Source organism: Pyrgilauda ruficollis, unplaced genomic scaffold, assembly GCF_017590135.1.
Source record: "Pyrgilauda ruficollis isolate IOZ18807 unplaced genomic scaffold, ASM1759013v1 scaffold1, whole genome shotgun sequence".
Classification (NCBI taxonomy): domain Eukaryota; kingdom Metazoa; phylum Chordata; class Aves; order Passeriformes; family Passeridae; genus Pyrgilauda; species Pyrgilauda ruficollis.
Window position 1 is genome coordinate 6,303,888 of NW_024508100.1, and position 12,564 is coordinate 6,316,451.

General features: G+C 37.3%; 1 protein-coding gene across 1 annotated transcript in view; it reads right to left on the reverse strand.

The window, feature by feature from the left end:
* Positions 1–12,564, reverse strand: part of SORCS2 (sortilin related VPS10 domain containing receptor 2) — a 353,545-nt gene that overhangs the window by 35,130 nt on the left and 305,851 nt on the right. The window contains exons 14-15 of the mRNA XM_041459356.1: positions 1,875–1,995; positions 481–614 (exon numbers count right to left, since the gene is read on the reverse strand). Coding sequence (XP_041315290.1) covers positions 481–614; positions 1,875–1,995 — 255 coding nt within the window. The remainder of the gene's footprint in view (positions 1–480; positions 615–1,874; positions 1,996–12,564) is intronic.

Sequence of the window (12,564 nt, forward strand, 5' to 3'; positions counted from 1 at the left end):
GTGGTATTCTACTAGATGAACATACAAGTTGATGAAGCCAATTCTGTTCTAATTTCAGTGGGAATTGTGTACACTTGGGGGAAAAACTGGTTGCAATTACTTTGTCAGTTCTGGAAAATTACCTCCCTTGGTAAAAAAAGATTTTTTAAAGGTTTCCTTTGACACTCAGACCAGCCATTTAATTTCTTTTTTTTTTTTTTTTTTTTTTTAAGCTTGCCTTTAAAATTAATTCAATGGTCATTTTCCAAGTCTTTATCAATAGAGAAAAACATCAGGATTTGTTCAGTCAGGTGAAACAAATACTTAAACATGGCAACATTTTTAAACAAATGCAAACGTAAAAGAAACCTGTTATTCAATAACAGGTTTTTCATTTGCTTATACATTACTATGGGAACAGGGGCAAAAGGAGGAAAATAAACCCAAACTCTACATAAATATTTGTTAGAAATAAGTCAAAAGGCCCACATGCAGACTCACCACAAGAAATCAGTGTTCACACATTCACAAACTTTGGATGTGAGAGCTGATGTGAAACTTTTCCCTTTAATGCACCATGATGAAATCTTCCTCTTCCGAAAGCTTCTCTGCTGGCCCATGATGCAACGATCACCCTGAATATCAAAGCACTGCACTTACTGCAACAGAACCTCCACAAAAAGACCTTGTGTTGTCCTCAGAAAGGCTGGTCTTGCTGCCAAGATTATAAACCTTATCAACCCTCTGATCCTCAGATATGTAGGTACAGAAAGCCCTCATATCCACTGCTGTCCACTAACAAGTCATTACAGAGTTGTAACATAGGCTGTATTTTCAGGACACAAATCTGAAGATGCACATGAAAATGCAAGTGCAATTTATGTTTCATGAGCGCCCAACCTGTGTGCAAAGCTCAGAATGGCCATTTAAAAATTTCATCAGGCTGCAGATAGCTGAATTTCTCTAAATCACCGTATCTCATGTTGGCTGTCCATTTGAAGCACCAGCCATGAGGACACAGAATAAACTCTCTCCATACACACTCCACTGGTAAGTGGGCAGCTGCAAGTACTCTGTTAAAGTAATTTTAGTAGTTTCTAATTTCTGAAAGATATTTCAATGCCAACACCCAAGATACTGTTACTCTTTAGGCTCAGATCTGTGTAACATTCTTTGCATACACACAGCAGTCCCAAAGAAGACGTGTAAAATTAGGCATGAGAACTAGAAAATGAGAGCTGGAGTAACACTGAGTAGTATGCAAAAAATAAACCAACCCTGGTGGAAGAAATAAACATAAAAATCAGAATTATTATGAATAAATGTGTTCCATTTCATAAAAAATCCCGCCACATATTGGTCTCTTTAATCAGTACACTGCACAGAGAATTTTGCTTCCGAAAAATGGATTTGGCCAGAGCATCGTGATTAGCACAGCCTTAGTGCATTACTGCAGAAAGGGTATTGCCCAAAACAACTGGACACTGTTATGTGATTGGTCCACTGAGATCCTAAATTACTTCTGGAATGGACTTTACTTATGGCAATTTATATATGAGTATGGTATGTGGTCAGGAAGTTGGCAGAACACGACTGCATGTTGAAATTGTTTCAATCAATATTACACACTTCACTTTACTTCTCCACTCAGCAGGACCACCTATTATTATGGCAGCCCCCCAGATATACTTCTGCCTTTTTTGGGACACAGATCACACAACCAAAGGGAACACAAAATCCTCTCTGACTTTAAACTCCAGTGAAATCAGCATAAGGAGACTGAGCTGGGGGTTTAGCATCCAAATTCAATTTGGAAACATTTTCTCAGCACACAACTCTATACGAATCTGAAAGCTATGGAAAAGTTTTGTCAGTTAACATAAAACCATGAATACCTGCAGATTTGTAAGCTCCCAAGACTCATAGTCTTCATCAGTGCATTCTCTGGGGAAGGATGGTCTGAAGTCCACCTTCACCAGTTCCCAATCTGAACGGTAGCTGATATGTCCAAAGACTCTGAACAAAAGACCAAAAGTAAATTCTTACTGCAAAGAAATACCATACAGCTGAGATTCAAAATTTCAGTCCTGTCTTTTCATATCCACAGTCATAGTTCTCTGCTAAAAGGTCCCAGGATAATTTTTCTTCCACTTTTATTCCTCTTCTATGTACAATGAGTCTAGTTAGAAAACATTTGTCAGTTGTATGAAACTTTACAATGAAGAGCTATAACTCATATATGAAAGGGTTTTTTTCCTAGCAAACTACCCAGCATTTTAATAGGGAATAATATGTTCAAATTTGGAATAAAAATTTTTTTCTATTGTCTTGCTATGTAAAACAGACATAGCTCTGATTTTGACAGAAAGCTCAGATCAGGGAGCAGAATCCCAGATCACCAGAGTCAGTTTCCAGCTCTGTCACTCATTCCTTATGATTTGCAATTTCTTCAGTTGTTTTTGTTGTGGGATATTATGCTAATTTCTACAGTCTTCAGATGGCAATATGCTATTAAACTCACAGCATTATCATATTTTATTAATTTCTAAGGAATACACTACATCTTCACATTGTGCTGGAGAACTCAGAGCCTCTACTTCATTTTAGATAGTTCAATGTATAACAAAAACCAGCCACAAACTGTACAGTTTTTTTTTTTTTTTTGGGGGGGGGGGGGGGAGAAAAAAAAAAGGAAATCTCATTGCTTTAAAAAACAAGCTGCACTTTCTGCACTTTCAAAGCAGACAACATTTTTTAAGTCAGAGTCTTTATTTCCAAAACAAAATGGGTACATATGACATCCAACAACAAATTAGAAAGGATAAAGACTCTTTTTGGGCAAAAGAAAAATGTATTTGTGGTTTGTATCAGGCTTATGAGACTTACTTGCCAAAGAATTCAAGGTTAATTCTGAAGCCTACAATTTCTGTGCAGTTCATACCACACAGAGTTCATATTCCAAGCTTTAGTATCATTGTCCAAAGTAATTAATTCCTTTTGTTTTGCCCTCAGTTTTGTCCAAATCCAGGCACAGCAGGAATGACACAGTTTTACTAAAAGCATTCTGCAGTGCCCAGTAATTTCTCTTGTCCTGAATTCCAGGTTCAGATTGGAACTGGAGTAGACTAGAAGTGATTGATTTTCTACAACACAGAGGCAATACACAAAGCATGCTGCCTGCTAAATGGCTTACAACTCTGAAATCAGCCAAAAAGGCTGAAAAATAGTTCATAGAGACTAAAGATGTACAGTGATTTCCCCCTTTCCTTTCTGGTGCCTTTGCTTTTCCACCAGAGCAGAGAGATGTAGATACCAATAGGTTATTGCTCACACTGCTCACATTATAATGAGTGGACAACCCATGCTCAGAGGAAACCACGCCACAAGCAGTGCAGTTAATTAAACACAAACATATCCATTTAGTTTGTATGTCTCACTCTTTTCTTGTAATGCTCTGAGATTAAAGGACTTGGATCATCTAATTCCTTTCCTTCAAAATGAATTTATGGCTCAGAAGTAGAAGCAACACACACAAACTAAAAAATGTGCACATAGGTGTGTGGTCCCACTTCTCCCATTGAGCCTAAGGGTTTGGTTCTTTTTCCTGGTTCAGCTGGATCCTGAGAGCTGCTGTCACAATATAATCTTATTCACTGGTAGTTACATACTCAATAAAGTGTCTACTTAGGTGGTCTCTTGCTTTTTCCACAATGCCTGTTTCAATATGACTGGGTTTGCTGACAGACATAGAGTGTCTTTTGTATGCAAAATACCTGTACCTTTTTTCTAAAATCTTTGTTTTTCCATACAAGGTACTAAGATAAGGCAGATTTCACCACGTGTTAATGCAACTACCTACCTCAGTGATTGCTGCTCCAGACATCACAAAACTTCACAAATTTACTACATTTCTTTTATTAACTCATTCATAAAAATATACATTCAAGTGCAAGTAGCCAAGTCCTGTTGAAGCTTCACTCCTGCCTCAAGAAAAGTGTTTTCTACAGAACAAATGAAATTTTCTCCATTTGTGTTAGCTATCTCAGGCAGATTAGTCAAGGAAAGAGGAAGAAAGGAGATGGTGTTTTGAGTTCAAGGCAGAACAGAATAATGACATTCTCCTGAAAACATAATCTCTGAACTATTATTAATAATCTTTGAAATATCAGGAGGGTGATTCCAAATAACTGTGGCAAGGGAAACATGTTGCTTATATATATATATATAAATATGCACACACAACCACACATACACATTTATGTGTGTATATAGAACCAGAGATAGAAAAGAGCAAAACAGAGCTCAGAGAGTTAGAGAATTAATTTTGATATCCACAGAGATACCAAACAAATTATTGAGCTATCCACTTCTAAGCACCTTGGAGATAATTAAAATGATAACAAACAGCTACTACGGATTTATCAAAACCAAATCATGTCAAACTAATGTAATTTTCTCCTTTTACAGGGCAACTGGCTTAGTGGATAAAGGAAAGAAAAAAAATGTAGTATATTTTGACCTTTGTTTAAACTGCTACACATTTCTACCTGACATTGTCTCAAAGTAAAAAAGAAAATAGTGTAGATAAAATCACTGTGAACAGGAATGGAAATACATATTGAATTAGAGGAATCCACTTTCAAAAGGTAGTTATCAAATAAAGAATATTTTGAGATATGTATCACAAAGATATGATGAGTCCACAGTCAATATTTTCATTAATAATTATGGTCAAAAAAGAAATACAAAAAAATTTTGCAGGTAACACACAAAGAAGGGAGTGGAAATTGATGGAAGCAATGTTCAGAAATCAATAAGATGACATACTCCAAAACCAAGCAGAAAGTACTCCTTGGGAAAAAAGAAACCCAAACCCATATCAAAGGTGGAAACCAAAAGGGAAAATAACTTTCAAATATCAAATAAAGACTTTGGGAATTCTGTGGAATTAAAACAAGAATGCAGTGTTGCTGCAAAATAAGAAAGACTAATTCTAGTTTGTATTCAGAACTCAAAAACAGAAGACATGGAGGTAATTATTTTGATAAACTTGGCACTGGTAAGGCCTCTGGAAGAATACTGTGTCTAATTTTGGATTTTATATGCATATTTACAGACCCACTAAAAATGAATTTGAAGAGGGGCAAAATGACTCATAAGCTGCTTAGAAAATGTAACCAATGAAGAATGATTGAAAGAATTGGGTTTTTCACTGGAATAGATGAAGCTGAGAAGTACAACAAAATGTTTGCAGAGTCTTGTTACAGAGTAAAGAGCTGTCCTCAAAGAGACCGGGAGGAAGGGCAAGAAAGACGAAGGACAAGGATAAACTTAAAAAATACTGCCACATTATTCTCTAATTCCTTCTCCTCAGTATTGGTGAGTTTACATGTGAAGAACTGGGTCCAGTTCTGGGCTCCCCTGTAGAGAGAGAGATGGAATGACTGGAGGCAGTCCCACAAAAGGCTGTGAAGGGGATGAAGGAGCTGGAGCAGCTCTCGTAAGAGGGGAGGTTGAGAGAAGTGGGACTGTTCAGCCCAAATAAGACGAAGGCTCTCAGGAAACTGTAAAAAACTGTCTATAAATACCTGGAGGGAAGGTACAAAGAAGATTCTTTGCTAGGACTGGAACCAGGTCTTTAGTGGTGCCCAGTGACAGGACCAGAGGCAACAGACTCCAAATGAAACACAGGAAATCCTCTCCGAACATCAGGAATCAGCATTTCTGCTGTGAGGGCGCACTGTTACAGGGGCCCACAGAGGTTGTGAGTCTCCACCCTCGGAGACATTCAGGAGCCATCTGGGAATAGCTCTGTGTGATTGGCTCTGGGTGGGTGTGCATGAGCAAAGGGGTTTGACCAGATCATCTCCAGAGGTCACCTTCGACCTCTACGATTTTATGATTCTAGAATTCTGTAGAAGTAATGATTCAAGATGTTGAAGTTCATTCTGCTCCACTAGAGTGAGAAATTAGAAAATATCAGAATTATAGACAGAGGTTAGATAAATATTGCCCAGTTCCACACCCTATGATGACAGAAAAACTATAGAAAATATTCTGTAAATTATGCAAAATCTACTGGGATAATATGGCAGCTATGTACAAACCATATGTGCAAAAAGCAAAGTCACTGTTTCACGGGGAGAGCTACAACATTCTCTTCCGTGGATTTTTAGCAGAAGACTGAAATGACATTTCTGCATGTTGATACAGCCTCTTGGGAAAAAAAAAAAAAAAAAAGGAAACCAACAAAAAATCCCAAAAATTAATTTCCATTATGGCTGTTCTGATTCTACAGACTGAAGACCATGTTCTCACAGAGCACAGTAATGATACCAGTGTTCCCAACATTCTCTGGCTTAAATAAAATCCCAAAGATTTAAGGAAGTGTCCCAGTACAGTCACAAACTCCATTAAAAATGCAGACACACAGCTTTGTAATTCCTAGGGTAAATTTTCCAAGGAATGTAGCATTTTCCACACATCCATTTTAGCAAACTGTTTGAAAAAAAAGTCTTAATTATTATTAATGTTGTTGCTGCAGTAGCATGTGTTGCAGACAGCTCACATGAGCACATTTAAATGTACTGCTAAAGATAACTAGAATAAAAAAGAAGTATTTTTCAAAGTAACTAAGGCAGGTATTAAGTAGGATTCAATGGATTAGACAAAAATATGAGCTACAATGAAACAATACATAACAGCAATCACAATATAATTGCTCAGGTGCAAAATATATAATATATATGATGAATAAAATCATATGAATGAAAAAAAACTGGAATGGTGCAGCAAGTGTAACTGATGACTAGAAGTTATATATCAAGATGATAGCAATTCATAAGCTACTAAAACCTTCCTCTTGATTAACTATATTTCATTAGAAAGTCATCAAATCAATTCTGTTGAAACTATAAAAGATGATGCTGCAATAAATAATTTTTGGAAGAAATTCCAATTACCTTGGAAATTAATTTACTTTTATTTGTAAGAATTTAGGATCCATAATTTTAACTTCAGTGTTTCAGTTGCCATAACAACTTTGTACATTTGTTCCTAGTTCATTTATGAGCACATAATTTTTTAATTTGATTGCATCATTTGATAGATAAGACAGTTTAATGCAGTTTTTAAGCTAACTCATTTAAACTATTTACTGGAGGATTGCTGGTTATTTCTGTTCCTGATAAAGCTCATAATCAGGCAGAGTTAATTTAACAGAAATTATATGCAATGAAAATCTTTTCCAGTAAATTCTGTTCAATAGACAAGACCTATTCAATAGAGACTCCTTGTTCAGGTGAGCAGTAGTAGCTGTGTCATCTCCTGCCTGTGTGTTTTGCTTTACTCATGAATACCTGAGAACACTCAAAGACCTCAGAGTGGTGGGAGTGACCCTGCAGGATTTTCCCACCAAGGTCACAAAGGTGACATGGGGAATTTATTCAGATGTTTAATGTAGCAACTGTGCAAGTTTTGCAGTTGTACTGAGGACTAGCGATGACAATTGTGTGACGCACGGTCACTTTTGTTTGAAATCAGAAGCCTCTTTCATTCTAGACTCACTGCCTTAATCTCCAAGTGCTGCAGTGGCTTTTGCTCTCCTCTGTATGAGTTTGCCATCAACTGTGATGTTCAGCGCAGGACACTGCAGCAGTGTCTGCACAGTGCTGAGCTGCCCTGTTGGCAGCACTCTGCTAACTTCATATGCCACTTGGGGGTGGAGCAGGGCCTCTGGTTTTTTTGAAAGAGACTTCAAAAGTACAGAGCTACTGACAGTAAAACCTAGGATTGGAATCAGACAGTTGAGAGCCCCACATACAGGTGATATTGGCAATCTCAAGGGCTCTCTCTTGGATAATATGTCTAAATGCCTCTGGAGAGCACCTAATCAGAGCTGTCCAAGCATGTACCCAAAATTCTTTACAGATCTAAACCTCTAAGTAGCTAACAGTGAGTATATGATCAAGCTGGGAAAGGAAACCACACTATGAGAGACGCTAGTTAATTGTTTTAACAATTCTTTCTGTCTCCTTTTAAATGGAAGCAGTCACAGAGCTTTGTCAAAAAATTATATTTGTTCCTTTTTCTGAATACAAGGTCTCCCTTCCAGCAGTAAATCATATGAGAAGGAAATAGAATGGTCAGTGAACTTATTGTTTTGTATATTTTTTAACTCTCAGACCTCTCTGCTAATTTTGATAAGAATATTGCAATTTCAGATTAAATATTCAATCTACCTTACAGTTCACTAGATATCAAAGACCATTTACATTAAAAAACCAGCATCTTTCTCAGTTATCTTCTACATAAAAAGATTAGTTAGAAGTCTCTTGTCAATTTATGGTGAGTTCAAAGAGCTGAGTCCTTTGCCTCACATAGACCTTTGTTACAAATGATGACAATATCCCTGAAAAAGCAAATAAATGTGACAATTTTCTTTTTGTTCTGCCTGTTGTGGTTCATATTATTACAGTGTCTTTGAACATATAGCAAGACGTGCCAAAATCTGTGTAGAAATTACCTAGCTGAGGAGTAAATTGATGAGATGGTGGCAGGGAAGGATGTACTTTAGTGTAGCCACTGCCAACAGGCAGCACTGTCCTCAACTCACAGGAATAATATTGAAAGATTTTCCAAGGGGATATGGGTTGGTAGAGACAGCCATGAATATGTCCTACAGTGATATTTAAAGCCTACTATTTTCAAAGGAGAAAATGACAAGTGAATCTTTATTAGATGAGCTTTCCTTCCAACAGTTGTCTTTGCTTCCATTACACCATTGTAAAATCAACAAAATCCTAGATAAGTCAGAGGGTTCCTTCTGGTAAAATGGATGAAAGTAATGTGAGATTCAAGCTTCAGTCTGTTACACATCAAGATTATAATTCAGCATATTTTTCTAATTCTCCAAAAGAACATAACAGAGGTCACATTTCAGTGGCCTTCCTAAATTGCAAATACAGAAATGATGAATGCTTCCATGTGCAAAAGTAGACACCTGCCTACATAAAGCAACTGCACATAAAAAGTGCTTGTGTATACAAGAGATCATGTGCAAATATGCTGAGACATTTATGATTTAAATGCCTTAAACTACAAACACATGCATATACTTAATACACTAAAGAGAAGAGTAGGGTTTCTTGGTTGGGCTGGTTTGGCTGCCAAAGTGAAAAATGAAGGGAGGAAACAATTTAGTTGAAATTGAACCAAAATATGTTTTTTCATTGTTTCCTGTTCCCATAAGCTAATAATTGCCATTCATTCTTTAATGCCAAAACATCTTGGTTTTAGCTCTTTTGGGGAAAAGGAACGGAAATGAATTCTTAGGTTCTGAGAAGGGCTGGGGAGAAGCAGCATGAGGGTGTTTCCTCTTCATCCAGGAGTTCAGCGGCTCCATGATATTTGTGAATTACATCCAACATTTTTTCCCATCTATTTCATAAGTTCCTGTCCAAGAACAACCTTTTAACACACATGCTGTTTGGAAAACATTGCAGATTTAGTGCCTAATGTCTTATGCAGAAGTAAATACAAGGTGGACAGTGAACAAAATTGTATAAAGAGAAACATATGACACTGTCTAGGATAGCTTTTACATAATTCAAGTCTTTGTTTTCATCTTAAGGATCAAATTAATCTGGGATACTTGCAAAATGTTATAATTCTTTAGCTAGTACTCTCTTTCCTGCTCATATATTTAAAAAGCAAGTGTCATCACAATTAGAAATTCTTAATTCAGACTTCACCTAGCAGAGCTAGAGTTCGTAGACGACAGTCATCTAAATTGTGGTTCCTTCATTATGAGAGCAAAAAAAAATATTCAAGGCCCCCAACCAAAAGTAAATAAAGTGTTAAAAAATTTAGTTGTTGTCTAAGTTTGTAATGGTTATTTATTTGAAATAGAAACTAAAAGGGAAGCATAGTTAGAGGATCAAAGCTTCAGGTGCTCTCTCTGTGACAAGGGTTTAAAATTACACAAAGCCTATTCTGAATGAAAAAGTCACATCACCCTTTTCTGTGCTCTCTTCCTGTAAATAGGGACAAGGTGATAACATTCTTACAGAACAAGGATTCCTAACTTTTCAGTTCCTCTTTCTCAAATATATTAACAGATCTGTCCTAAAAATGTATAAAATATGGGCTTTAAATGACACTGAAAGCATCCTGTTCCTATGCTTCTGACTACACTATGAAACTGCAAGGAAAGAAATTGAAAAAACAAACTTTACCCGCTAAATTTTATTTGAGCAGAGGGAGAGACTGGGGCAGTACCAGGTCTTGACTCCAAGGTCACAAGTTGGCAGTGACACTGAAACACTTTGACTTGCTCTGCTAACATCTGTGTCCACAGAGGTGACAGCAAAAGCATTAGGCTTGCTGTTAAAGAGAGATCTGTACATCTGCATTAGCTGATATCTAGATTAGATTGGAATAGAAGAAGCAGTTTGCTTTTCCAATGCTTTTTTCACCATGTTTCCTCTATCTACTCTCAGGTATGTTCCTTCTTATGCAGAGAGCAGAACGACCATTTCCTAACTGAGCAATGATTTTCATTCAAGACATTAACCAGCTGAAAACAAAGCCTAGAATTTGCCTTCAGAAATCAGCTATTTTCCATCATAATGAGGCTTTATCTACCTTTTATCTACCTTTTATAAGTGTTGCAGTGTGAGGAAGTCAATAGAAAAGAATTCAAAACACAGAGAAGTACCTTCACCTAGTAAGATACTCAAAGAGAACAGGAAAAGGAACATCCTGCCATGTGTGATAATATGCTCCACAAAGTACATGTAATGTTGACTGCTGTTGATGTTGTTAATGGTGAGGTTGACATTCCTAGCAGAATCAAAAGTTAAAAAAACCCAGACGGCTCTACAAAATATCTAACACCTATTGATATTAACCTGGTTTTGATTAAGTTAAAATTAGGCTATCTCCCTGTTTCCATGATCACCCAGGAACCCAAAAGGAGCACAACGGGCATTCAGGACAGCAAAATATGTATGCAGGAGTTCAGAGATGTAATAAAGTTCCCAGCAGCATCCAAAGTTGTTATTCTATGAGACAATACAAAAAAAAATAGCCTTGTGGAAAAAATACAATTACCCACAAGGAAGATTTTGATTCTACCTGACATAAAGAAAAGCAGTTCTTTTATGTAACCTCTTATTGGCCTTTTAAAGGGGGCTATGGTCTGTGGTACCATGGTTATTGTGCCTACTGGGGTTACACTGCAATCTAAATAACCTGGTTTGGGAAACACTCCCAGAAGCTGAGATGTGATTTAGAAGCATTTTCAACAGGTTTGAAACTTTCATTACATTAACTATTTCCTCTGGAGAGGAACATCAATATTTCAGACAAAAAAAAATTCTTCCTTTTGTACAGAGTTAGGCCATTACTCAATCCAGTATTAGCAAGCAATTTTTCCCAACTATAAAATATTGCTCAGTATTGTTCAATGGGGTTGCAGTAACTTTCGTTGTCACAAATTTAGAACAAAGTAAAACCTACTAGTCCATGCACTATTTTGATAAAAACATACTAGTTGAGAAAATTTCTTAGCAAACCTTACTTATTCATTTAGCAATAAATACTGGATTTGAGCTCCTCATTTAGAAGTTGATTTTTACACAGATCAAGTTTCCTAAAATTTATGAATACTTTATTGCTTATCTTTCCTAAACTCCTAACTAGGTCTCTTTAGAAATGGAAATCTAGACAGATTGAAAACAGAATTAGTTTCCTAAAGGTTTTGAATACTTTACCACTAAAACACCTAAAAATCTTAACTAGATCTTTTGTAGAGCACATCCTTAGCATTTGTATGTACGTATCTTGAATACTGCAGGGGATTTAGATGAATGATTTAGATTAATGTTGACTGACAGATGACAACTGAGTTTTATGAAAACTTTTGACAAGTCAACGTTTGGCTTTCCTCTCTGTTTTGGAGATAACACAAAACTTTCTGAAATGAAGACTTGAGACAACCAGGTTCATGTTTTCCTGTTTCTGCAGTAAAGCTTACTAGACCACTTCACTTTGGAATGGAAAACAGTCATGAGTGACACTCCTGAGGGATCAGTATTGGGACTAGTGCTGTTTAACACCTTTGCTGGAACATGGACAGTGCGATCAAGTGCTCCCTCAGCAAGTTTGTCAGTGACACCAAACTGTGTGGTGTGGCTGGCACACTGGAGGGAAGGGATGCCATCCAGAGGGACCTTGAAGGCTTGAGAGGTGGGCCTGTGTGAACTTCATGAAGTTCAACAAGGCCAAATTCAAGGTCCTGCACCTGGTTTGGGTCAATCCCAAGCACAAACACAGGCTGGGTGGAAGAATGAGTTAAAAACAGCCCTGATGAGAAGGAGTGGGGGCTGTTGATTGACAAGAAGTTCAACATGAGCCAGCAGCGTGTGCTCACAGCCCAGAAAGCCAAATTTGATCCTGGGCTTCACCCAAAGCACTGTGGGCCTCAGGGCAAGAGAGAGGATTCTGCCACTCTGTCCACTCTCATGAGAGCCCACCCATAGTGCTGCATCCAGCTCTGGGGTCCCCAACACAAGAAGGATGTGG